At 56.8% G+C, this 25,354-nt stretch overlaps 1 protein-coding gene across 50 annotated transcripts in view; it reads left to right on the top strand.

Moving 5' to 3' along the window:
* Window positions 1–4,595: 4,595 nt before the first annotated feature.
* The window catches only part of MYO15A (myosin XVA), a 61,115-nt gene continuing 40,356 nt past the window's right edge, over window positions 4,596–25,354 (top strand). For all 50 annotated transcript variants that reach the window (XR_010152971.1, XR_010152934.1, XR_010152968.1 and 47 more), the window contains exons 1-16: window positions 4,596–8,311; window positions 10,382–10,464; window positions 11,067–11,130; window positions 12,235–12,344; window positions 12,679–12,753; window positions 12,963–13,053; window positions 17,141–17,244; window positions 17,370–17,433; window positions 18,355–18,468; window positions 19,127–19,288; window positions 21,621–21,734; window positions 22,326–22,384; window positions 22,472–22,595; window positions 23,493–23,588; window positions 24,024–24,155; window positions 24,720–24,845. Coding sequence is in view for 7 of the 50 variants with exons in the window: in XM_054670327.2 (XP_054526302.1) it covers window positions 4,685–8,311; window positions 10,382–10,464; window positions 11,067–11,130; window positions 12,235–12,344; window positions 12,679–12,753; window positions 12,963–13,053; window positions 17,141–17,244; window positions 17,370–17,433; window positions 18,355–18,468; window positions 19,127–19,288; window positions 21,621–21,734; window positions 22,326–22,384; window positions 22,472–22,595; window positions 23,493–23,588; window positions 24,024–24,155; window positions 24,720–24,845 (5,145 nt within the window). In the remaining 43 variants the exon portion in view is untranslated. The remainder of the gene's footprint in view (window positions 8,312–10,381; window positions 10,465–11,066; window positions 11,131–12,234; window positions 12,345–12,678; window positions 12,754–12,962; window positions 13,054–17,140; window positions 17,245–17,369; window positions 17,434–18,354; window positions 18,469–19,126; window positions 19,289–21,620; window positions 21,735–22,325; window positions 22,385–22,471; window positions 22,596–23,492; window positions 23,589–24,023; window positions 24,156–24,719; window positions 24,846–25,354) is intronic.

Here is a 25,354-nt window from a genome sequence, read left to right as displayed (position 1 = left end):
AATCAATATATAATCCGCACTCCATACAATTCACCCATCAAAGTGTACAATGCTGTGGTTTTAGTATGCTCACAAGTGTGCCCGCCTTGTGACCACCACAGTCCTGTCTTTTTTTTTTTTTTTTTTTGAGACGGAGTTTTTGCTCTTGTTGCCCAGGCTGGAGTGCAATGGCTTCATCTTGGCTCACTGCAACCTCTGCCTCCCAGGTTCAAGTGATTCTCCTGCCTCAGCCTCCTGAGTAGCTGCGATTACAGGCATGCGCCACCACGCCCAGCTAATTTTTGTATTTTTAGTAGAAATGAGGTTTCACCATGTTGGTCAGGCTGGTCTCGAACTGTTGACCACATATGATCCACCTGCCTTGGCCTTCCAGAGTGCTGGGATTACAGGCATGAGCCACTGCACCTGGCCCTGGTCCTGTCTTTCTTGAAACCTCTTCCATCAGGTGTAACTTCCCTTGCCCCTGCTACTGTACTGGGACCATTCTTGTCACAGTCACCCCTGGAGCTCTAAGGAGCTGCATCCATTAGTCAGCTCTCCATTCTTGACTAACATGCTCATCTGTCATAGCGGTCCCATCTGTCATAGCAGTCCCGCCCTCCTGTGCAGCCCCCAGGACCCCACTCCCTCCTGGGCCTCTACCTCCTCCTCTGGCTGGCTTCGTGGTGCTCACTCACTGCCTCCTTGGCTCCTAAGCACTGCAGCCCTGCGGCTCGTTCCGTGGCCTCTCTTCCCTCTATACTCATTCCCTGGTGTCATCCTCCAGAGCTGTGGCTTCAATGCCATCTAGATGCCAATGACTCCCTAACTGATGTCACCAGCCCTGGTGGCTGTGATGGCCCCCCAGCAGTGCCCAGTGCCCAAAGCTGGATCCTGGGCCCTACTCCCTCAATTTGCTCTGCCTGCAGCCTTCCTCATCCTGGTCAATGACCTGACGGCCTCTCCATTCTCCCTGATGTTCAGTAAGGAAACTTGGGAGCCATTCCTGCACCCTGCCTCATCCCCATCATCAAATCCTGTCAGTCCTACCTGCCACATGTCCCCAGCATCCTACCACTTCTCCACACTTTAACCGCTGGCAGCCTGGTGCAGGAGGACCTCCATAGCAGCTTCCATGCTGGCCTCCCTGCCTTCACCCTCACTCCTGCAGCCGCTTCTCCCATAGCAGTAGAGGCTGCTATCAAGACTGAGGTCGAGGCTAGGCTTGGTGGCTCACGGATGTAATCCCAACACTTTGGGAGGTCGAGGCAGGCAGATCACCTGAGGTCAGGAGTTCGAAACCAGCCTGGCCAACATGGTGAAACCCTGTCTCTACTAAAAATACAAAATTAGCTGGGCGTGGTGGTGTGTGCCTGTAATCCCAGTTTCTTGGGAAGCTGAGGCAGGAGAATTGCTTAAACCTGGGAGGCAGAGGTTGCCGTGAGCCAAGATCGCACCATCGCACTCCAGCCTGAGCAGCACAGCGAGACTCTGTCTCAAAAAAAAAAAAAAAAGACTGAGGTCGAATTCCATCCCTTCTCTGCCAAAACCCTCCTCCCACGGCTCCTGCCTCACTGGCAGTCGAAGCCAAGCCCTCATTGTGGCCCACAGGCTCTGCACGTGTGCCCCTGAACTCTGACCTCACCACCCAGTGCACCCCCACTGCCCTCCAGCCACCTGGCCTGGCTGCTCCTCCACCTGCTTGGGACTGTGCACTGCCCACAGGCTCTCTCCATGGCCCCATAGCCACTAGGCCTTCCCTGACTTCCTGTTTAATGTCACACCCCCACTTCTTGCTGTCCCTTCCACAGCACTTACGCCCCATTATCTGTTACTGATTTTCCATGTTTATTGGCTTTCTCTCCACCCACATATGGTAACTGCATGAGGGCAGGGTTTTTCTCTGTTTTGTTCACAGCTGTGTCCCAGCACTTAGACGGTGCCTAGCATGCAGCACACTTCCCACAGAGGCTTTTGAATGAATGGGTGAGTGAGTAAATGCTGGCTCAGGACCCTTAGGGAAAGGGGCCAGGCTGACTGAGGAATCCAGGTTGGGGTAGCAGTGGGCAAGCACTGGAGAGGCCTTGGTGCCTGTTGGAGGCCCAGCTGGGCTCTGGTTTGCCCAGTGGCTTGGTCAGGGCCCTCCCCCTCCAGGCAGGAGCAGGTTGTGGGGTTAGCACGACTATGCTCCTGGCTCTGCCCAGTATCCTAAGCCACTCTAAACCCAGTGATGACCCAGGAGCTCAGTGGGCAGGAGGGCCTAGTAAGGGAGGTAGCTCTGGACCCGGCCAGGCCTGGGTTCTACCTTCCCAAGCCAGGTGGCCTCGAGCAAGTCCCTTCATCTTTTGAGTCTGAGTTTCCTCATCCGGAGAATGGATATACTAATAGCTCATATCTCACAGACCTGCTGTGAGAGTCCCATGAGACCACTGTGCAACACACCTGACTGGGGCCTCACTTTGGAAACTGGCTCCAAGAGGAGCTGGGGCAGTTGTTGATATCTCCAGGCTCAGAAAGAATGTCTTGGCTGGGCGCCGTGGCTCACATCTGTAATCTCAGCACTTTGGGAGGCCAAGGTTGGTGGATCACCTGAGATCAGGAGTTCGAGACCATCCCGGCCAACATGGTAAAAACCGTCTCTACTAAAAATACAAAAATTGGCCAGGCGTGGTGGCACATGCCTGTAATCCAAGATATTTGGGAGACTGAGGCACAAGAATTGCTTGAACCCGGGAGGCGGAGGTTGCAGTGAGCCGAGATTGCACCACTGCCCTCCAGCCTGGGCAACAGAGCGAGACTCTGTCTCAAAAAAAAAAAAAAAAAAAAAAAGAAAGAACATTGCCCCTGTCCTTCATTTTTCCTCAAGCGGGCAAGAGCCACTGCCCAAAAACAGAAGGGAGAGTGGGCAGCCCCTCAAACTCCTGCTCTGCAGGAGGCCCACTTCCTGCATGTATCCCCTAATTCGCTCCAAAAGCCCTCCATCCAATTTCTCTGGTTTCCATCAAGCCCCACTCCCCATCCCTGTGAGACTGCCTGCACCAGGCACCAACAGCCCCTGGTGCAACTCCTCTGAGTGGCTGGGCACTGACTGGCTCCAGGTGAATCTTGGGAAGGAGGAGCAGGAAGAAGAGGAAAGTGAAGAGCCAGAGAAAGTGAGCAGGGGGAAGAGGCAGACAGAGAGGGGGAGACCTCACCGGCTGCATGGTCCCCTCTCTGCTCCTGCCACTTACCTGGGAAGGCCTCACCCTGTCCCTGTTTCACAGCTGAGCACGTTGAGGCTCTGAAGCCACTGATCTGAGGGCGTGGAGCTGGCAAGTGGCAGAACCAGGGCCAGAACCTTGCTGCTCTGGGGTCTCCTATGCTAAACCTTAAACAACCAAAGAATTAGCTCTGGGACCAAAAGACTGAACCAGAGTTCAGTAAGTAGGGAGCTTGATGTTAACTGAGGTCCATCTTGAGGAGGAAGAGGAGGAGGAGAGCTGGTTCTGAGGCTTCAGGTCTCAGAGCTGCCACTCCCCACCCCCGCTGGCCTGCCCAGTTTTCCCCACCCCCTACCTCTTTTAGTGCAGGTTCTCAAAAGTGAGTTAGACTGGCCACCAACCAGACTTTGGACATGCAGCCTTAGGTCAGGCCATATGAAGCAATCAGCTATGCCCAGAGAAGGCAGTAACCACATGGCCACAGCCTACTCAGCCAGGGCAGAAAGTAAGAGGAGAGGACAGGGCTAGGCAGGGACCCCAGAAAGGAGCCAGCAGGAGGCATCTCCAGTTACCCAGCAGCTCCATCAGGTCTTGCTTCCTTTTGGTGAAGGAGATGGGGCATAGCTTATCACTCCCATTCTTCAGAGGAAACTGAGGCCCAGAGAGGACAAGGACTTTCCTGGACCCACACAGCCAGTCAGTGACAGAGCCTAGGGTCTGAGCCAGGCCTGACCCAACCTCCATTTCTGCCTCTCTACCCCTGCCCCCGCCCCAACACACACACACACAAGTGGAGTTCCACTGAAACACCCCTCCTTGCCCTGCCTTCTGAGTCGGCAGCCTGGCTCCCCACCCCATGTATTATTCAGCTCCTGAGAGTCAGCCAGCTCCTGTTACACTGACCGCAGCCCAGCACCTGCTCTGCCCATTCCCCTCCTCCCTTGCCTAGGACCTAGAGGGTTCAAAGTTCTCTTCCAAGATGACTTGGTGGGCTTTGACCATCCCACCCTAGGCCCCACTTCTGGCCCAGTGCAGGTGTGCTGGTGATTTAGGGCAGGTGGCATTCCATCTCTGTGGCTCAATGTCTTCCTCTGTGAAGCCGAAGTGACCCAAGGGCTCCCTTCATGGGGTTGAGCCAGCTGTGGCCCAGGGAGGGCCTAACCAGGATGAGCACTGATGTTGCCATGACGACTCCGAGGCCAGAATGTCTCCCCCAGCACAGGCCTCATAGGCAGGCTTCCCCATCCCGGTAAACAACACCCACACACTTTCCACTACTGCTCTAGGGTGAAACCCAAGGCGCTCTAGAGGAGATGAATTATGGATCCGCCCTCCCGGAATCCTGGCTCGGCCCTCCCCACGCCACCTGGGGCCAGTCCGGTCTGCTCCCAGCCCGAGGAGGCCGCGTGTCCAGCCGCGGGCAAGAGACCGAGCAGGTCCCTGTGTCTCCAAGTCCCTGAGCCCGTGACACCGGCCCCAGGCCCTGTAGAGAGCAGGCAGCCACCATGGCGAAGGAGGAAGATGAGGAGAAGAAAGCCAAGAAAGGGAAGAAGGGGAAGAAGGCACTGGAGCCAGAGAAGCCCAAACGGAGCCTGAAGGGGACGTCGCGGCTGTTCATGGGCTTCCGCGACCGTACACCCAAGATCTCCAAGAAGGGCCAGTTCCGCAGCGCCTCGGCCTTCTTCTGGGGCCTCCACACCGGCCCCCAGAAGACCAAGCGCAAGAAGAAGGCCCGCACCGTGCTCAAGTCCACGTCAAAGCTCATGACGCAGATGCGCATGGGCAAGAAGAAGCGGGCGATGAAGGGCAAGAAGCCGTCCTTCATGGTGATCCGCTTCCCAGGCCGCTGTGGCTACGGCCGCCTGCGGCCGCGCGCCCGGTCACTCAGCAAAGCGTCCACGGCCATCAACTGGCTCACAAAAAAGTTCCTCCTCAAGAAGGCCGAGGAGTCGGGCAGCGAACAGGCCACAGTGGACGCCTGGCTGCAGCGCTCGAGCTCCCGCATGGGCTCCCGCAAACTCCCCTTCCCGTCGGGTGCCGAGATCCTGCGGCCCGGGGGCCGGCTCCAGAGGTTCCCCCGCAGCCGCAGCATCTACGCGTCAGGCGAGCCCCTGGGCTTCCTGCCCTTCGAGGACGAGGCCCCGTTCCATCACTCGGGCTCCCGCAAGTCGCTGTACGGGCTTGAGGGCTTCCAGGACCTGGGCGAGTATTATGACTATCACCGCGACGGCGACGACTACTACGACCGGCAGTCACTCCACCGCTACGAGGAGCAGGAACCCTACCTGGCGGGCCTCGGCCCCTACAGCCCGGCCTGGCCACCCTACGGCGACTACTACTACGGGTACCCGCCCGAGGATCCCTATGACTACTACCACCCCGACTATTACGGTGGCCCCTTTGATCCGGGGTACACCTACGGCTATGGCTACGACGATTACGAACCCCCATATGCGCCCCCGTCGGGGTACTCGTCTCCTTACAGCTACCACGATGGGTACGAGGGCGAGGCGCACCCTTATGGCTACTACCTGGATCCCTATGCGCCGTACGACGCGCCATACCCACCCTATGACCTCCCATACCACACTCCCTACGATGTACCCTACTTTGATCCCTACGGAGTCCACTACACCGTCCCCTATGCCGAAGGCGTCTATGGCGGTGGGGACGAGGCCATCTACCCCCCCGAGGTGCCCTATTTTTACCCGGAGGAGTCGGCTTCGGCCTTTGTGTACCCCTGGGTACCACCGCCCATCCCGTCGCCCCACAACCCCTATGCCCACGCCATGGATGACATCGCCGAGCTGGAGGAACCAGAGGACGCGGGCGTAGAGCGTCAGGGGACCTCCTTCCGCCTGCCCAGCGCCGCCTTCTTCGAGCAGCAAGGTATGGATAAGCCCGCCAGGTCCAAGCTGTCCCTCATCCGCAAGTTCCGCCTCTTCCCGCGACCCCAGGTGAAGCTGTTTGGGAAGGAGAAGCTGGAGGTGCCCCTGCCACCCTCTCTGGACATTCCTCTCCCCTTGGGGGATGCGGATGAAGAAGAGGACGAGGAGGAGCTGCCCCCGGTTTCCGCTGTGCCCTACGGCCACCCTTTCTGGGGCTTCCTCACGCCGCGCCAGCGCAACCTCCAGCGCGCGCTGTCGGCCTTCGGCGCCCACCGGGGCCTGGGCTTCGGCCCTGAGTTTGGCCGCCCCGTGCCTCGCCCTGCCACCTCGCTTGCGCGGTTCCTCAAGAAGACGCTGTCGGAGAAGAAGCCCATCACGCGGCTCAGGGGCAGCCAGAAGGCCCGGGCGGGCGGCCCTGCTGTCAGGGAGGCGGCCTACAAACGCTTCGGCTACAAGCTGGCTGGCATGGACCCGGAGAAGCCCGGCACGCCCATCGTGCTGAGGAGGGCCCAGCCGCGCGCTCGCAGCAGCAACGACGCGCGCCGCCCGCCCGCGCCACAGCCCGCGCCCAGGACCCTCTCCCACTGGAGCGCGCTCCTGTCTCCGCCCGTGCCCCCGCGGCCCCCAAGCCCCGGACCCCCGCCCGCGCCGCCGCTCTCCCCGGCGCTCTCGGGCCTGCCCCGGCCGGCCTCGCCCTACGGCTCCCTCCGCCGCCACCCGCCGCCCTGGGCCGCCCCAGCGCACGTGCCACCGGCGCCGCAGGCCAGCTGGTGGGCCTTCGTGGAGCCCCCTGCCGTGAGCCCGGAGGTGCCCCCCGACCTACTAGCCTTCCCAGGGCCCCGACCCTCGTTCAGGGGCTCCCGCCGGAGAGGGGCGGCTTTCGGCTTCCCCGGGGCCTCTCCACGGGCGTCGCGGAGGCGAGCTTGGTCACCGCTGGCCTCGCCCCAGCCCTCGCTGAGGAGCTCGCCGGGCCTCGGCTACTGCTCACCCTTGGCGCCCCGGTCGCCTCAGCTGTCCTTGCGCACGGGCCCCTTCCAGCCGCCCTTCCCAACCCCGGCCCGCCGGCCCCGCTCGCTGCAGGAGTCCCCAGCCCCACGCCGAGCCGCTGGGCGCCTGGGCCCACCCGGCTCGCCGCTGCCGGGCTCACCCAGGCCGCCCTCGCCGCCCCTGGGGCTCTGCCACAGCCCGCGGCGCAGCTCCCTGAATCTGCCCTCGCGCCTCCCGCACACGTGGCGGCGCCTCAGCGAGCCACCCACTCGGGCTGTGAAGCCTCAAGTGCGCCTGCCCTTCCACCGACCGCCCAGGGCCGGGGCCTGGCGGGCGCCCCTGGAACACCGGGAGAGCCCGCGAGAACCCGAGGACTCAGAGACGCCCTGGACCGTGCCCCAACTGGCCCCCAGCTGGGACGTGGACATGCCTCCCACCCAACGCCCACCCTCCCCCTGGCCAGGAGGTGCAGGCAGCCGCCGAGGCTTTTCCAGGCCACCCCCTGTGCCGGAAAACCCCTTTCTCCAGCTCCTGGGCCCTGTGCCATCCCCCACCCTCCAGCCTGAGGATCCAGCTGCTGATATGACCAGGGTCTTCCTGGGCAGACACCATGAGCCGGGGCCTGGACAGCTCACCAAATCAGCTGGTCCAACCCCTGAGAAGCCTGAAGAAGAGGCCACCCTGGGGGACCCCCAGCTGCCAGCAGAGACCAAGCCTCCAACCCCAGCACCTCCCAAGGATGTCACTCCCCCCAAGGATATCACTCCCCCCAAGGATATCACTCCCCCCAAGGATGTCCTCCCAGAGCAAAAGACATTAAGGCCCAGCCTCTCATACCCACTGGCTGCGTGTGACCAGACCAGGGCCACATGGCCACCATGGCACCGCTGGGGAACACTGCCCCAAGCCGCAGCCCCCTTGGCGCCCATCAGGGCCCCAGAGCCCCTGCCCAAGGGGGGTGAACGGCGCCAGGCAGCCCCTGGGCGTTTTGCTGTGGTCATGCCTCGTGTGCAGAAGCTGAGCTCTTTCCAGCGAGTTGGACCTGCAACCCTGAAGCCTCGAGTCCAGCCCATCCAGGACCCCAAGCCAAGAGCCTGTAGTCTTCGCTGGTCCTGCCTCTGGCTTCGGGCAGATGCCTATGGACCCTGGCCACGAGTACACACCCATCCCCAGTCCTGCCACCTGGGCCCTGGAGCTGCCTGCCTGTCCCTTAGGGGCTCCTGGGAGGAGGTCGGCCCCCCAAGCTGGCGGAACAAGGTATGGAGGCACAGATTACAGGGAGGGTTTGAGGGTTCTGGTCTAGGAAACAGGGCAAGAGAGACAGCCTGAGGAGCCCTGTGCAACCTTGGAGAGAGGCTGCTTGCTGGGGCCTCAGTCTCTGGGTCTGTCACTTGGGGAGAACAGCCTGGACCTCCCAGAACCTCTGGAGGGTTGAACAAGAGGATGCCCAGCACAGGCAGGCCCAGGACAGAGACGTGGGAAACTGCTTCCAGGTCACTCTGGGGAAGGATCTTTGTTCATATTCGGCTTGGGCCCTGGGCAGCCCCGCCCTGATCCAATCTGGATGACAGGTCTGGCCCCTAACTTCCCCTCAGAGATTTTGGCCAAGCCAGATGTGAAACTGCCGGACATGCCTATCCATCCTGTTCCACCGCACATCCAGGTCTCTGCAGTTCCTCCTGCCTCCTACTGACCCTCCCCCAAATTAGAGCCTCCTGTTTCCTCAGGGTTTTTGCTGCCCTTTGAAGTCCCCTGGGCTGCAGGATTCTGGAATAGGTCAGGGTGAGGGGCTCAGGATCCAAACTTCCAGACTCCTCATTGCACAGAGGGAAAACTGAACCAGGAGTCCTTCTGGAACCCCATGTGGGGTGCAGGGTAGGCAGCCCTTCGGATGGGTGCCCAGCCCATGCCTGGCTGCCACACTCAAGGTGGAACTCGAGCCTGATGCTGGGTGGCCCTTGGCTGAGGTGCGTTGTCACCGGAGCCTCTCTCAGGATGCCGGGGTGGTGGGCGGGGCAAGCAGGGGCAGCAGGTGCGTCTCAGCCTCTGCAGACCATGCCTGGCGGAGCAGGCAGCCAGCCGGGCCCAACAATGGCAACTGGGGCAGCCTGGCTGCTGAGGGGGCCCTGGCCCCGGCGGCGGATGCCCCGCGCTGTGTGGGCTGCAGCGTTGCGGGAGCGGGGCGCAGGGCGCCTAGGGGTGAGGGGCAAGGATGCCTGGGTCCTCCTTACCCTGGAATACGTGAGTGGCTGAATTATTCAGGGTCTGCGGCTGCTGGCAAGCACGTGGGCAGATGGGTGGGCCGGAGGCCAGGGCCGAAAGGGTGATACTCGCTGTGCCCTACTTAGCAGTCCAGCGACAGGCATGCAGGGTTCCTTCCTGGTGTCCTCTTTCCTCGCCTGTTCAGGGTGCAGCTGGGATTGGAAAGGCTGAGGGTGTACACGTGTGTGCTCCCAGTCATGTGGATCCTGCGCAGGCCTGCAGGCCTGAGCATGTGTGCAAGTGTGTACCACGGCCAAATGACGAAAGCTAGCGTATGAGGTCTGAGCAGATGTGGCATCCCTGGGGGTCAGGGTTGTTTGCCCACCCTCTGCCCATGTGCACAGACGTGTGCTCACAGAGGAGACCCTGCAGCCCAAAGGTGGCATCAGGACTTCCATTCACCAGACCCCCAGGGTAGGGAGGGACCCAGCTGTGCGCCCAGATGTATGTGCCAAGTGGACAGGTAGAGCATGTGCCTGCACACCGTGTGCCTCCAGCCGGGCCCCACAGGCCTGCGTATGTGCCCACAGGCCTACAGGAACACCTGTGTGCCTGGGAGTTGTATGAGCTGTAAACGCCATTGAGTGTGGGTCCATATGCAGGTGTCCACACATTTTCCCCAGGATGAGCATGGGGGTGTGGTGCTAAGACAGTCTCCATCTCTGCCCTCCTAGAGGCCCCATGCACCAGGTCACAAGTGTCCTTTGAGTTGTCACACAAGCCAACATATGGGGTCTGCTGGTGCTGGAAGAGTTGCGGTTGGGAGGGAGCTGGCCCATGCACCCATGTACCTGCATATGCCTTTGCTCACCCCCTAGGGCAGGACACTTGGGAGCTCATGGGAGGGCCTGCCTGGGCACTGAGCGTATGCGTGTGTCTCATGTGTGAGGGTCGCATGCAGGTTCTGGGGGCCACAGCATTCTGTAATGAGGAGACCTGCAGGACCCACCTGGCCTTGGGGTTCCCTCCCCAACAATGGTAGCAGGCCCCAGGTATGACCAAGCCAGGGGTCAGTGGGGGAGGGGGTGCCCTTCAACCTGCAGACACAGCCTCTCTCTCACACAGATGCACTCCATCCGCAACCTGCCATCCATGCGGTTCCGTGAGCAGCACGGGGAGGATGGTGTGGAGGACATGACACAGCTGGAGTGAGTGGGCAGGGCCGGTGGGGTCAGCAAGGGGTCACCATGGGGTCCCCACCCTCCCAGCCAGAGCAGCTCCTCCTGCAGTTGCCTTTCACCTCCCAGGACATTTTCAGACCCTCAGTCATGAAGTGTCACAAAGACTAAATGTGGTGTGCTTTGTGAGTTAGACGGGCTTTGGTTCAAATCCTAGCCCCACCACTCACCAGCTGGCAGACGTTGCACAAATCGCTTTGTTTCTCTGCACCTCAGTTTCTCATCCACAAAATGGGAGTGGGATGGCTGTTGTGAGGATGCCAGCACATTGGAGGTACTCAAAACATGAGGGCCATGTTGGTCAGCATCATTATCTAATCACAGTGATTACGTAAGAGTGTCCCCCAAACCCCCAATGAAGTAGGTACAATGATTATCATACCCATTGGACAAATGAAGAAAAAGGCACAGAACAGGGAAGTAATTTGTTCAAGGTCTCCTAGCTGGTTGGTGTCAGAAACAGGACTTGAATTCAGGCCTATCTGATCAAGGCACTGCACTGAGTTGGGGAGGGAGACCCATGCCAGAACCAGCCCTGGGGGCACTGACGGCTTCTCTCTGTGCCCTTCTAGAGACCTCCAGGAAACCACTGTGCTGTCCAACCTCAAGATTAGATTTGAACGGAACCTCATCTACGTAAGGCCTGGGGCTGGCTCTGCCCTGGGCCTAGGTCAGGAAGGCAGCTGCCTCCTGGGGCCGGGTGGGATGCACAGATTTCTCTTGTGGGCCCTAGCCCCTGTGGCCTCTGCCTAGAATGCCAGAGCCTAGAACTAAAATCTGAAGTCTTAAAACACAGTCTTAGAATGGTGGATGCCAGAGGCCGGGCACAGTGGCTCACCCTGTAATCTCAGCACTTTGGGAGACCGAGGCAGGTGGATCACGAGGTCAAGAGATCGAGACCATCCTGGTTAACACGGTGAAACCCCCTCTCTACTAAAAATACAAAAAAAAAAAAAAAAATTAGCCAGGTGTAGGTGGTGCACGCCTGTAGTCCCAGCTACTTGGGAGGCTGAGGCAGGAGAATGGCGTGAACCCCAGGAGACAGAGCTTGCAGTGAGCGGAGATCGCGCCACTGCACTCCAGCCTGGGTGACAGAGCGAGACTCCATCTCAAAAAAAAAAAAAAAAAAGAATGGTGGATGCCAGAGGCAGAAAGCTGGAGACAGAGAATCCAGAAATATGTGACACCCCCACCATCTGGGACCTGACAGATAGAACTTCCAGAGTCCTAGAATCCATAGACCTGGACCCCAGAGTGGGGATGGCCAGAGGGGTCAGAGGGGAGCCTCTGACTTGAGAATGACAGAACAGAGGGCCAGGGCCTCAGTGCCAGTGTGGAAGAGAAGGACACCCAGAAGGGCTCTGGCCACATCAGGATCCCCTGAGTTCCCCAACTCCTCACTCTAGGCAGTGGAGGTTTGCCCTCAACAGGAGCCAGAAGTTCCTGGAGCCTGGGCCCAACCTTGAACAAATGAAGTAGGCAGGAGCCCACCCAGGATCGTGGCTGTGGGGTTTGCTCACTCCAGACTCCTCTCAGCTCAGCCTGGTGCAGTGCCTGATATTCCACTGTTAGAGCACATAGCCCAGCTAGCTGGTAGAGGGCTCTAGATGGGAATCCCGAGTCCAGGCAGCCAGATATCTGTCCGGATGGAAACAGGGAGCCAGGCTCCCAGCATAGGGGAGGGAGGGACATAGAGGTCTGCAAGGAGCCACGACGCTGAGGCCACCGTCTGCCCAGCAGACATACATTGGGAGCATCCTGGTGTCGGTGAACCCATACCAAATGTTTGGAATCTATGGGCCGGAGCAGGTGCAGCAGTACAACGGACGGGCCCTGGGAGAGAATCCCCCGTGAGTGTCTCGGGGGCGCTGCCCTGGGGTCTCTTGGGCCCCTCTTTCCCCTGCTCTGGGAGCCTGGATCCCGGCTGCACCTGAGCCATGAGTCAGAGGTAATGGGGAAAGGCAGCCCACCTACTCAATCTGACAGTCTCTCCCCAGGCAGGGCCGCAGCTACAGGTTGGAGGCCACTGTCGTTCAGACCAGGATGGGGGTGGGAGCATTCCCCCAACAGGGTGAGGGGTGGGCAGGATTGGCTGTTTGGCTGGATACGGATGCTCCCTGCCCAATCCCTGGGAGGTGTGGGAGCTTAGAGGCAGGGGCCAGCTCTAATGACCTGTCTCCCCAGGCACCTTTTTGCTGTTGCAAATCTCGCCTTCGCCAAAATGCTCGATGCCAAACAGAACCAGTGCATAATCATTAGGTGAGTGGGCTGCCTTTATGTGGGGGATAAATGGGGGACCTTAGGTAGCAGGCCTGCATCTGGCCAGAACTGCTGTGGGACCTTGGAAGATTGCCTGGTACCTCTGGGTTGGCCCACCGTACATATCCTCTTGCTTCATGATGGGAGTCAGGGTGCCCCAGAAGAGGCAGCGAAAGGTTGGAGCTCACTCTGCCCCTTTGCTCGGTCAGTGGAGAGAGCGGCTCTGGCAAAACTGAGGCCACCAAGCTGATTCTGCGCTACCTGGCCGCCATGAACCAGAAACGGGAGGTCATGCAGCAGGTGAGTCTACCTGTCTCCCCAGGACCCTAGGCTGAACACCCTTTGATAAGCACACCTCAGGTACTCCCCAAGAGGCAAGGCTCCTTGGCCCACCAGGAAGATGAGGAGGCTGAGTTCCAGAAGGGGGCCTTGCCCAGGGCTGCTTTTTCTGCCACCCTTCCCAGGGGTGTGCCTGAGGGGTGAGAGTTCCTGCCTGTCTGTGTTTCTGTGGCAGCTCCTGCTTCCAGCCCTCCGGGTCCAGTTCAGAGTGGAGACCACATAGGGAAGGGGAGTCCACATAGGGAAGGGGAGTCATCCCATCTCTCCCACCTGGCCTCACCTTCCTGGTCATGGCCCTGGGGCCACCATATTCTCACACCCAGAAGCTATGCAGCCCCCAGCGGTCAAGAGGCAGGGCAGGCCTGAGTGTGGGTTAGGGGTGGGGTGGGGGAGGCAGTAGATGCCAGGCCAGAGTCTGAAGGATTGGAGCTTTGCTGACAAAGACAGTGCTAAGCCCTCTGAGCCTGAGAATGGTAGAACTGCATCCGTTCCCTCAGTAAAGATCTACTGAAGACCTACTGTGTGCCAGGCCCAGGCTAGGCACTGGGGAGGGGTAGCGGCAACTCAGGCAAATGTTCACACCCTTATGGGAACTTCATTCTAGTGGTGGAGGTGGGAAGAAAAAAAAAGAGATATATATATATATATATATATATATATATATACACATACATACACTTATATAAGTAAATTATGTGTATGTGAAAGGGTAGGTGGTGAGTTGTGGAGGAAAAAAGTGAAGAGAAGGGTGGCGAGTGTTGGGGGTTGCAATCGTAAGTGTGGTGGTCAGGGTAGGCTGTACTGAGAAGACAAGAGAGTGGGCTCTAGGAAAGTCTAGGGGAACAGTGAAGAGGCAGAGGGAGGAGCGCCTGCACTTTGAGGTGCAAGCAGATTGGGTCCAGGTACGGGTCAAAGCCAGCCAGCAACCTACAGAGAAGACAGACTGGGGTGTGAGAGGGAGAACTGTCCGAGGGTGACCCCAGACATTCGGTCTGAGCCACAGGCAGCATGGAGGCAGGCTGGGCAGTGGAGGAGGAGCAGGTTTGTTGAGAAGAGGTGTCTGCTAGGCATCTACACAGAGATGGCAGGGAGGTGATGGATGCACCACCAGCCTGGAGCTCAGGAGAAGGTGGGACTGGCCTGCCAGCTCAGACTCCAGAACCACAGACCCAGACTTCCCCAACCCTGGGGCCCACAAAGGTTTGCACATGGCACAATGTCCTAGCCAGGGGCGAGCCCAGCAAGGTGATCCTGGGGGCGTAGGTGGAGGCTGCTCAGGCTTTGCAGTCAGGTTCCAGCCTGGCCTGGCCCCTTCTGATGCCTGCCTTGGCCTGCCAGGCTCTCCCATCCCAGCCCAGGCCTCCTGATGACCAAACAGATCATCCCTTGCTCCAAGCAGAGTTTTCAAAACCTTTCAGGTCAGACTTGTGGAATGACTAGGTAGGTAGGCAGGGAAAGAAGTGAGTGTACCTCGTGCACCTCCTGTGGCCAGGCACAGTGCTGGGTTCCTTCAGTTATCGTCACACCGGAGCTTTACGGCAACCCTGGGAGGTAGGTACACTTGCATCCATTTATAGATGGGAACACTGAGGCCTAAGAAGGGAGGAGTGAGGTGGTGCAGGAGCTGAGATTTGCAGTCCATGGCAGAGAGCTGTCAGGGAGGACGGATGGAGCTGTGGATGTGGCTGAGTCTGGGAGTTTCTGTGTGCCAGGCACACAGAATGTGTGAGGATATGCCTGCCAGCTGTGATGACCATGGGGCTCCTTTCCTAGACATGGCTCTTCCCTCCTCAGATAATCAAACAGTCCAGTTCAGTTTTAGGCATGGCTGGATCCAGAATCTTAAACAATGTTTCTTGTCTTGGCTCCACCCTCCCCCATGTATAGGCATCATCCTCAATCTGTCTCCTATTGGTCAGCAAGCTGGCACCATAATCATCAACCCTCCCAACATTTCAGAAATGAAACATTCAGAGCTCCGTCTCACTGGGCAAGTTTTGGTCATATGTCCTCACTGGAGCCAACCACGTAGCACAGGGAATGCTCTGCCCTGACTGGCTAAGGCCTGGACCACAGGTTCCACCCCTCTGGTGTTTACCCACTCCATCCGCTGGCTTTATGCCCTGCTGTATGCTGGGCACCGGGAACAGAGAAGCAGCCAACCTGTCCTCAAGGGCTTCCCAGACTAAGGGATAGTACACAGGAAAGCCCAGGCAGACCTTGACTTATTGAGCAATCACAGGCCAGCCCCATCCCTCTCTGGACCTCAGTTTACTCCTTTATGCAATGGGTGCAGTATTTCCTGGACTAAACGGGACAGATGGAGGGAACTGGCCCCATCCCCAAAATTACAGGTGTTGTTTCTGTGGTGACTGGACCTCCTTTGCTTCTTCCCTAAAAGATTATCCTGAGGAAGTGCCTCAGCTGAAGAAAGTGCCACGTACACACTAGGCCCATGCTCATCACTCGAGTGGACTCTGGAGTCCCTGGGCATGTCATTTCACCTCTCTAAGCTTCAGTTTCCTAATCTGCAAAACAGGGGTGATATTAGTACCTACCTCATGGGATTGTTAACAACGGCATTATCAGGGCAATGTGTCTGGCACACAGTAGGTGCTTAAATAGGTGGGAGCTTGTGATCAGCCATGGTCACCCCTGGGCAGCTCTGCCCATGAGATGGTATTCCTTTTGTTTTTTGTTTTTGTTTTTTGTTTTTTTTTTAGACAGTCTCACTCTGTCACCAGGCTGGAGTGCAGTGGTGCCATCTTGGCTCACTGCAATGTCTGCCTCCCAGGTTCAAGCAGTTCTCCTGCCTCAGCCTCCCAAGTAGCTGGGACTACAGGCGCCCACGACCACGCTCGGCTAATTTTTTGTATTTTTAGTACAGACAGTGTTTCACCATGTTGGTCAGGATAGTCTGGATCTCCGGGCCTCGTGATCTGCCCACCTCGGCCTCCCAAACTCCTGAAATTACAGGCGTGAGCCACCATGCCCAGCCGATGCTATTCCTTTTTCCATCCCTTTAGCAGATATTTTTGAGAGCCTATTAAGCACCAGGTCTGTGTAGACGCTGGGGACTCAGAGATGTGCAAACAGTAGATCCGTGCCTGTAGGATTTGACATTCTAGTGGGGAGACAGACAATAATACCCAAGAAAATAGAGAGTTTGCCAATGGGGCTGAGGGCTACTGGAGAGAGAATTCTGGTGGCCTTCCTGTGAGAGGTAAGGGGTTGGGGGTTGGGGCATGCAGGTGCGTGGGAGCAGTGACTTCCAAGCAGAGGGAACAGGAGATGCCAATGGTCAGAGGCAGGAGTGGGCCTGGGTGTCAGGGAACAGTGAGGAAGGCCAGGGAGGATCCTTGGCTGGTGGTAGCCATGGGGGTGGGGAGAAGAGGACATCCCCAGAGCCGTTTGGAAGGCAAACTCAGCATATTTTCATACTTTGGAGACCCCATGGCAGTCCCCAAGCCTGGACCCCTGGGGTCTCTGAGCCTCACAGGTTTTTACTAGTCCCTCCCTGGTCTGAGGCTCCTAGTCTCCTGGAGAGAGTGGTGGTCGGTCCTGCTAGTGACTCCATTCTGTTCTTGTCTGTCTCTTTGTCCTCCCTCCTGGACGCTCTTGAAGATAAAGGTACTCTGTGTGTGTGTGTGTGTGTGTGTGTGTGTGTGTGTGTGTGTGTGTCTGTCCAGGAAAATGCGTGTGGATGTGCCTGCTCCTGTGTGGGTGGAGGGACAGGCAGGAAAGGACATCCAAAGGCCTGTCCTAGGCGGGGCTGGGGCTTGTGGTCAGGGGCTGCTGTGGGGGGCCATGGAGGCTGGAATGGGGAAGCATGGGGCTTGCTGTGTGGGAGTTGGGCAGCATGGGGTGGGAAACACTGGGGGGCACTGGAGAGACCTCAGGATTCTCTAGGGAGCCCACCTCTGGTCATCTCTCATAAAGGGAGGTCCTTGGGAAGGCTCATGTCTGGGTGTCCCCAGCTATGCCCCCCACCCAGGCCCCCAGAACAGTGCCTAGCCCCTCAATTCCCACATCTCCTTCTGGAGTCCAGATCCTGGAGGCAACACCCCTCTTGGAGTCCTTCGGTAATGCCAAAACCGTCAGGAACGACAACTCCAGCCGCTTTGGGAAGTTCGTGGAAATCTTTCTGGAAGGGTGAGTTGGGACAGTGGAGGGCCTCCCAAAAGCCTTGCAGTGTCTTCCATGTCCTGCCACAGCCCCTCGGAGCCAGCACCAGCCCTCCTACCCCCACTGAGAGCTGACTGTGCTCCCCACCCCAGGGGCGTGATCTCTGGTGCCATAACCTCCCAGTACCTGCTTGAGAAATCCAGGATCGTGTTTCAGGTGGGCCACCCCCTCCCAGGCCTCTGTGTTGGGCAGGGTGGGGGTGGGAGGTACAGATACTCAGAGCCTGGCCCCTGGTAGGGCTAGGTAGACGTCAAATTAATGAACGAATACATGCGTACATGTGTACATGTGAGCCCAGGACCTCCCCTCCCCGACCCTCCTCCAGCCACGGTGGCTCCTCCCTGCCCCGCAGCACACAGGCACGCTCCTGCCAGGGCCTTTGCACCTTCTGTTCCTTCCCTCAGGAGCACTTATCCTTCAGGCACCTGCTTGGCCAAACCCCTCACCTCCTCCAAGTCTCCCCTACAATTTCACCCACTCAGGAAGCTCCCCATTTAAAAACGCAGCCCCTCTTCATCCCATCAGAGCCCCTACCCCGTGCACTGCTTTATTTCTCTCCAGTGTACTTTTCCCTGTCTCATATATTTTATGTTTTAAGCAGTTATTTGCTGAGTGTCTGTCTCCCTAGCTAGCAGATGGGCTCCATCAGTTCAGGGGCTTCTCTCTACGTTGTTCCCCACTATGTCCCAAGGGCCTAGGACAGGGCTTGGTGCACAGGAAGTGCTCAGCCATCAAGAAGCTGTGTGTGTGCACATGTGGGCTATGGACACACATGTATGCAGGTGTGTGTGGCCGGTACACATAAGAGAAGACAGGTCCCTTTTCTCTTATTTCTCCTAACCAAATAAAATCCCACCAGAACCCTCTCAAACTTCAATCATACCAGGGCACCTCTGCCTCTGCCCTCACCCGCAGCTGGCACCAGGCTGGGAGCCTCACCCATCACAGAGGCGCGTGTTCTCATCTGCAGCCCACTGTGTGCATGTGCATTTGTGGGCAGGCTTGGGCTTGTATGTGTGCCTGGGGGTCACCTAGGTAGGTGGCTCCCTTCTCTGTGCCCACCTACCCACTCTACAGGCCAAAAACGAGAGGAATTACCACATCTTCTACGAGTTGCTGGCCGGGTTGCCTGCCCAGCTCCGGCAGGCCTTTAGCCTGCAAGAGGCTGAGACCTACTACTATCTGAACCAGGTGAGTGCCAGCAGGCATCTGAAGGCCCCTGGCCCTGGTCCTCCCACCCCGATGCCCCTGGCTGGGCCTTGGGAGCCGAGTTGTGAGTGATGGAGTGTGAAGGTGAAGGAGATTTAGGGAGGGTGAGTTTGGATTTAAGACATCTCATGGCAGTGAGGGGGACCAGGAGTCTTCTGGGTCCAAAGCAGAAGCAGGAAAGGCCTACCTGACTTCATTTCTCTGGAACCTGGAACAGAACCAACCAGTCTAGAGTTTCTACACTTCCCCTCTCTGTGCCTCAGTTTCCCCACTTGTAAAATGGGGACAACATAGTACCACTTTGCAGGGATGTAGTGAGGCTTAGATGAGGAAATGCATGTAAAGAGCTTAGCACAGGGCCTGGCATGCAGTACATGCTCAGTAAACACTTACTACTCTTTTCATTACTATCACTGGGCAGCTGCAAAGGTCAACAGGTGACAACCCCTGCCACACATTGCACTTAGAATTTATGAACTCCATCCTCAGCCGTGCTCAGAGCCTCCGTGCCCATGAGAGTGAAATGACAGCTTGAGTGACCAACTCAGGCCACCACACTGCTGGTCAGGGCAGAGCAGGACCTGGAGGGCTCCCCAGCCCCACCCAAGCTCCCTGACCCTCAGCCTCTGCCCTCATGCAGGGTGGGAACTGTGAGATAGCAGGAAAGAGCGATGCAGATGACTTTCGCCGGCTCCTGGCTGCCATGGAGGTGTTGGGCTTCAGCAGTGAGGACCAGGACAGCATCTTCCGCATCCTGGCCTCCATCCTGCACCTGGGCAACGTCTACTTTGAGAAGTATGAGGTGAGGGGACGCCACAGCCTGCCATGGGGCCCGCACCCTCTGGACTTGGCCATCTTTTCCAAGGCCTTCTCTGTTTCCCTTTCAGATTACACTATGCACATATCACTTGTTCCTGTTTTTTTCTTCTTTCCTTTGGGGTTGTTCATCTTTTTCCTCCTTATATATATTAAGGAAATCAGCCCTTTGTGTCTGATATGAATTGCAAATATATATTCCAGTTTGTCATTTATGTTTTAACTTTGTTTACAGTGTTTTTTGGTGGGTTTTTATTGGCGGGGAGGGGTCTCACTCTGTCACCCAGGCTGGAGTGCAATGGCGCAGTCTTGGCTCACTCCTGTTGGCTCACTGCAACCACCGCCTCCCAGGCTCAAGTGATTCTCCTGCCTCAGCCTCCCGACTGGCTGGGATTACAGGCACACACCACTACCGCCCCACTAATTTTTGTATTTTTAGTAGAGACGGGGGGTTTTCACCATGTTGGCCAGGCTGGTCTTGAACTCCTGACCTCAAATGATCCACCGGCCTCGGCCTCCCAAAATGCTGGGATTATAGGCATGAGCCACCGCGCCCAGCCCTTTGGTGTTTATTTTATTTTATTTTATTTTTATTTATTTATTTTTTCTTTGAGATGGAGTCTCGCCCTGTCGCCAGGCTGGAGTGCAGTGGCGCAATCTCGGCTCATTGCAACCTCTGCCTCCCAGGTTCAAGCGATTCCCCTGCCTCAGCCTCCTGAGTAGCTGGGACTACAGGTGTGTGCCACCACATCCAGCTAATTTTTGTATTTTTAGTAGAGATGGGGTTTCATCATGTTGGCCAGGATGGTCTCACTCTCTTGACCTCGTGATCCGCCCACCTTGGCCTCCCAAAGTGCTGGGATTATAGCCGTGAGCCACCGTGCCCCGGCCTGTTGGGTTTTTTATGCAAATTGTTTTAAAATTATTTTTAGATAGTTCATTTATCAATATTTTCTAGTACATTTAAATTTTATATTTGAAATTTTTAACTTTTTTTTTCATTTTTGGAGAAACTTCCTAAAATTGTAACAGCCTTCTTCCATAACTTTTTCTAAGACCTTTTATGGATTTTGTGAGTTTTAAAAAACTTTTAAATCTTTGATCCATCCAAATTTATCCCAGTAAGGTGTGACGTAGGAATCCAACTTTTTTCCCAGGTGGTTACTCAATTGTCCTAATCTCTTGATTTGAAAAATACATCTTTATTAGCTGGGTATGGTGGCTCATGCCTGTAATCCCAACATTTTGGGAGGCCAAGGCAGGTGGATTGCTCGAGCCCAGGAGCTTGAGACCAGCCTAGGCAACATAGCAAGACCTCATCTCTACAAAAAAAAATTATTTTTAAAAAAGAAAGAAAAATACATCTTTGTCATGTGCTAAGTTTATATATACATTTATGTCTAATTCCAGACGTTCTATTGTGCTTTGTTAATCTATTTATGTACTGTGTCTATGACTACACTGGTTTTTTTCTTTTAATCGGCTTTTTTTTTCTTTTTATTTTTTGAGACAGGGTCTCACTTTATGGCTCAGGCTGGAGTACAGTGGCACTTTCATAGCTCACTGCAGCCTCAACCTCCTAGGCCCAAGCAATCCTCCTGCCTCAGCTCCTGAGTAGCTGGGACTACAGGTCTAGGTCCCATGCCCAGCACATTTTTTAGACAGGGTCTCACTATGTTGCCAGGCTGGTCTTGAACCCCCTGCCTCATTTGATCCTCCCACCTCAGCCTCCCAAAGTGCTGGGATTACAGACATGAGCCACCGTGCCCAGCCTGTTTATGTTTTTTATTTTTTTGAGACGGAGTTTCACTCTTGTCGCCCAGGCTGGAGTGTAATGGCGCGATCTCAGCTCACTGCAACCTCCGCCTCCTGGGTTCAAATGATTCTCCTGCCTCAGCCTCCCAAGTAGCTGGGATTACAGGCACCCACCACCACGCGTGGCTATTTTTGTTTTTTTAAGTTTTTTGAGATGGAGTTTCGCTCTTGTTGCCCAGGCTGGAGTGCAATGGCACGGTTTCGGCTCGCCGCAACCTCCACCTCCCGGGTTCAAGCAATTCTCCTGCCTCAGCCTCCTGAGTAGCTGGGATTACAGGCATATGCCACCACACCCGGCTAATTTTGTATTTTTAGTAGAGACGGGGTTTCTCCATGTTGGTCAGGTTGGTCTCGAACTCCTGGCCTCAGGTGATCCACCCGCCTCAGTCTCCCAAAGTGCTGGGACTACTGGCATGAGCCACAGTGCCCGGCCCTGTTTTTCATATGAACTTTAAATTTAGCCTATCTAGTTCAAAGCACATTCCTGTTGGTATTTTGCATAGACGGATGCACAGGAGGTGGCCTCAGTGGTGAGTGCCCGAGAGATCCAGGCTGTGGCAGAGCTGCTGCAGATCTCCCCTGAGGGCCTGCAGAAGGCCATCACCTTCAAAGTGACTGTGAGTGTGGGCATCTGGCCTTCGAACAAAGCTTTCTACCAGGGCCTGGACAGAGCTGCCTTGTGCCGATCCTTTGTGGGCAGCCTCTCCCTCTCTCCTGCTCTCTCTGTCCCCTGGTCAGGCATGGAGGGGAGTAATTTCAGACCCCAAAGACGTTTCAGATTCCAGTCTCAGACTGTTGCATAGGCTGTTTCCTCTACCCGGAATGCTCTTCCTCTTTTCACACCTACTCATCCTTTAAGACCCTATCCAGGTATCCCCTCCTCTAAGAAGCCTTCCCTAATCTTTGGACGGGTCAGTGCCTCCTCTGGTCTTTCACAGTCCTAGGCCCATTCTCCCTTCCCAGGGTTGGTCTCATTGTATCTGCTGATGCCTCTGTCTCCCCCATTAGACCTGCAGTCCCCACTACTACCAGCATTGCCAGGCAGAGTCAGAGTGGGGGCAGGGGTGGTCCTGCCTAGTCTCTGTGTGCACAGTCACAACATCCCTCCAGCCTCCCTTCTCCATGATCCCACTCTTTTAGTCCCCTGGGGGCTTTCTGGAGGCAGAGTGGCCAGCCTGATGTCACTCAAGGGCTGTGCCCCTCCCTAGGAGACAATGCGAGAGAAGATCTTCACGCCCCTAACTGTGGAGAGCGCTGTGGATGCTAGGTGAGGCCACGCCCTCCCCTGCCTGAGCCCCGAGGCCCAGCACCCCACCACGGTGTCCTGCTCACACCAGCACCACCTCTGCTCCAGGGATGCCATCGCCAAGGTCTTGTATGCACTGCTGTTCAGCTGGCTCATCACCAGGGTCAACGCGCTGGTGTCCCCAAGGCAGGACACACTGTCCATCGCCATCCTGGACATCTATGGTTTCGAGGTGGGGCCGTGTAGGAGGCTGAGGGGCGGGGGACATAGGCAAGGTCTCGCCTCCCTCAGGCGTCTCGGGCTGCCCTTCCCATCCCTTTCTGTGCCTGCAGCAGGTGCCATCCTCCCTTCATGGACCCCTCCCTGTCACCATCTCCCTTGTCTCCTTCCATTTTCTTTACTCACCACAAGTACTCCCAAGGCCTCTGGGCCAGGCCCTGTGCTGGGCAATACCAACTGCCCAGAAAGGACCAGCCAGGGCCCTGCCCTTGGGGAGCTTCCAGGTGAGGCTGGGTGGGGAAGACTTCCTGGATGAGGATGAGACACTCCTGAGACCCAGCAAAGGCACTGTAGGTGCAGGGAACAGAATATGCAAGGGCTGGGAGGGGTGGCGGGTCATGAGGTCTGGGACTGGACTTCGTGTGTTGGGGGGTGACTGTTGTGCGAGTGCACAGCAAAGGAAGTGGTGAGGGACAGGGCAAGATCACCATGCAGCCATCACAGGCACTCACGTGGCACCTGTTATGTGCCAGGTGCTGTTTAAAGCACTTTGTTAATTCACTTCATCCTTACAGCAACCCTGTGAGGCAGGTACTGTCAGTATCCTCATTTTACAGATGGGGAAACTGAGGCATGGGGCTGTTATTCAAGGTTATGTAGCTAGAAAATGGCAGAGCCAGCATTTGAACCCAGGCAGAAGTCCCCAGAGCCTTGGCCTTCAGGCACTGCCTGTGCTGTCAGGACAGAGCCTGTCAGATTCTGTCCTGGGTGCAGCAGGAGCTGTGGAGGGTTGTGAGCTGAGGGCCTGTGGCTGAGCTCCAGCTTTTTGAAGTTGCCACCAGGGAAGGTAGGGGCAAACAGGCTGTTGGCCAAGGAAGGACCAGTCCCAGCACCCCCATCCACCTGGCAGGACCTGAGCTTCAACAGCTTTGAGCAGCTGTGTATTAACTACGCAAACGAGAACCTTCAGTACCTTTTCAACAAGATCGTCTTCCAGGAGGAGCAGGTGTGTGGGCCCCATTAATACTCCTGTCCCTGTCTTGACTGGCCAGTGGACCTCCTTGGAGACAGATGAGGATATACTGGTTGTTTAAGGGCAATTCTGACATCAGTAGACAGTAGAGGGAAAGGCATTCTAAGCTGGGGACCAGCCCATGGGAAGGCCTCTGTTCTGGAGGGAAAGGTGCTGAGGTGCTGTGCTCAGAGAGGAGTCCCCTTGGTGGGGGTCCTTCTTCTCCTCTACTGGGCTGTCCCAGGCAGAGGGAGCAGCAGGACCCTGAGTTGGCTCATGCTGCCTTATTAGGGGGTGAGCTCCCTGTTCTGGGAGGTATGCAAGCAGAGGTGCTGCTGGCCAGGCTCCTTCAGATTCAACATGGGAGGGAGGGTGGGTGGGCCCTGGACAGGGATAGGAGGTTGAGCTCCTGCTGCCCACTGCCTGCAGGAGGAGTACATCCGTGAGCAGATCGACTGGCAGGAGATCACCTTTGCTGACAACCAGCCCTGCATCAACCTCATCTCACTGAAGCCTTATGGCATCCTGCGGATCCTTGACGACCAGTGTTGCTTTCCCCAGGTGAGCCGCAGGCACTGTGTGAGCCTAGTCAGGTCACAGATCTCTCAGCCTCATGTCCTCATCCCACCCTGACTCCTTCATTCCTCTCTGCTCTGGCCTGAGTCAGGCAGTGGGGGGTTGGGACACCCGACCTACTATTCACAACCTGGGGTGATTGAGGCCAGATGGGCCGCTGTGGGTGTTCAGAAGAGAGGCTACACCAGTCTGGAAAGCCACAGAAGGTTTCCTGGAGTAGGTAACCTTGGGATTGGGCCTCAAATCCTGATTGCAAAACACAAGGGTGGAATGGCAGTGAGATCAATAGAGTGCAAAGGCAGTTGGCCTGGAGGGGAGGCAGTTAGGAGCTCACCCAGCTACACCTATCTTCAAGGGACCACTCAGGCCTCCAGTGCCTAGCTAAGGCACTCGCCTTCTGACCCAGGGAGATGGGCAGCCATGGGAAGCTGTGAGTTGTTCCTCTCTGGTGCTCATTTGGGAGCAGTCGGGGATAGTGAGGTTGCCACCGGGCCAGGAACAGGGTGTCCAGGCCTCCTGCCCACCCACTGATCCCTAAATTGCCTCCAGGCTACAGACCACACCTTCCTACAGAAGTGCCACTACCATCATGGCGCCAACCCACTCTATTCCAAACCCAAGATGCCGCTGCCTGAGTTCACCATCAAGCACTATGCAGGCAAGGTCACCTACCAGGTGAGCCCTAAGACAGTCGGCCTGGCCGCTGGTGCTGCAGTGCTGCTAGCTGTTCGAGACACAGAAGCACAACACTGGCCCCAGACATTCACAGCCAGGTCCAATTCTGGCTCTGCTGTGCCCCAGCTCTGTGACCTTGAGCAAATTGCTTAGCCGGTCTGAGCCTCAGTTCTCTCACTTGGAAAATGGGGTAATAATAGTGCCCAACTCATGGGGTGGGTGTGAAAAATGTAGGGTGGGTTTGATAAAGAGTAGCTCATCAATAGTGACATCACTGTGGTCACCCTCATCACTATTATCTGAGGCACATTCCTGCCCTGGAGGTGTCTCAGGCTAGGATTCCATGCCTCTGTCCCCATCCGGGCCTTATTTTTCTCATCTGTAGAATGGGCACAGGACAATGTCCTTCACTGAGGGTGAGGCCAAGACCCAGGTTGGTCATGAGAAGCCATGGCGAATGCTCCCCTCCCCCAGGAGTAGGGAGAATGGTGGGGGCTGGAGGGGTGGGG

This window comes from Pan troglodytes, chromosome 19 (assembly GCF_028858775.2).
Source record: "Pan troglodytes isolate AG18354 chromosome 19, NHGRI_mPanTro3-v2.0_pri, whole genome shotgun sequence".
Taxonomy (NCBI): domain Eukaryota; kingdom Metazoa; phylum Chordata; class Mammalia; order Primates; family Hominidae; genus Pan; species Pan troglodytes.
This window is presented reverse-complemented; position numbering and strand designations above follow the sequence as displayed.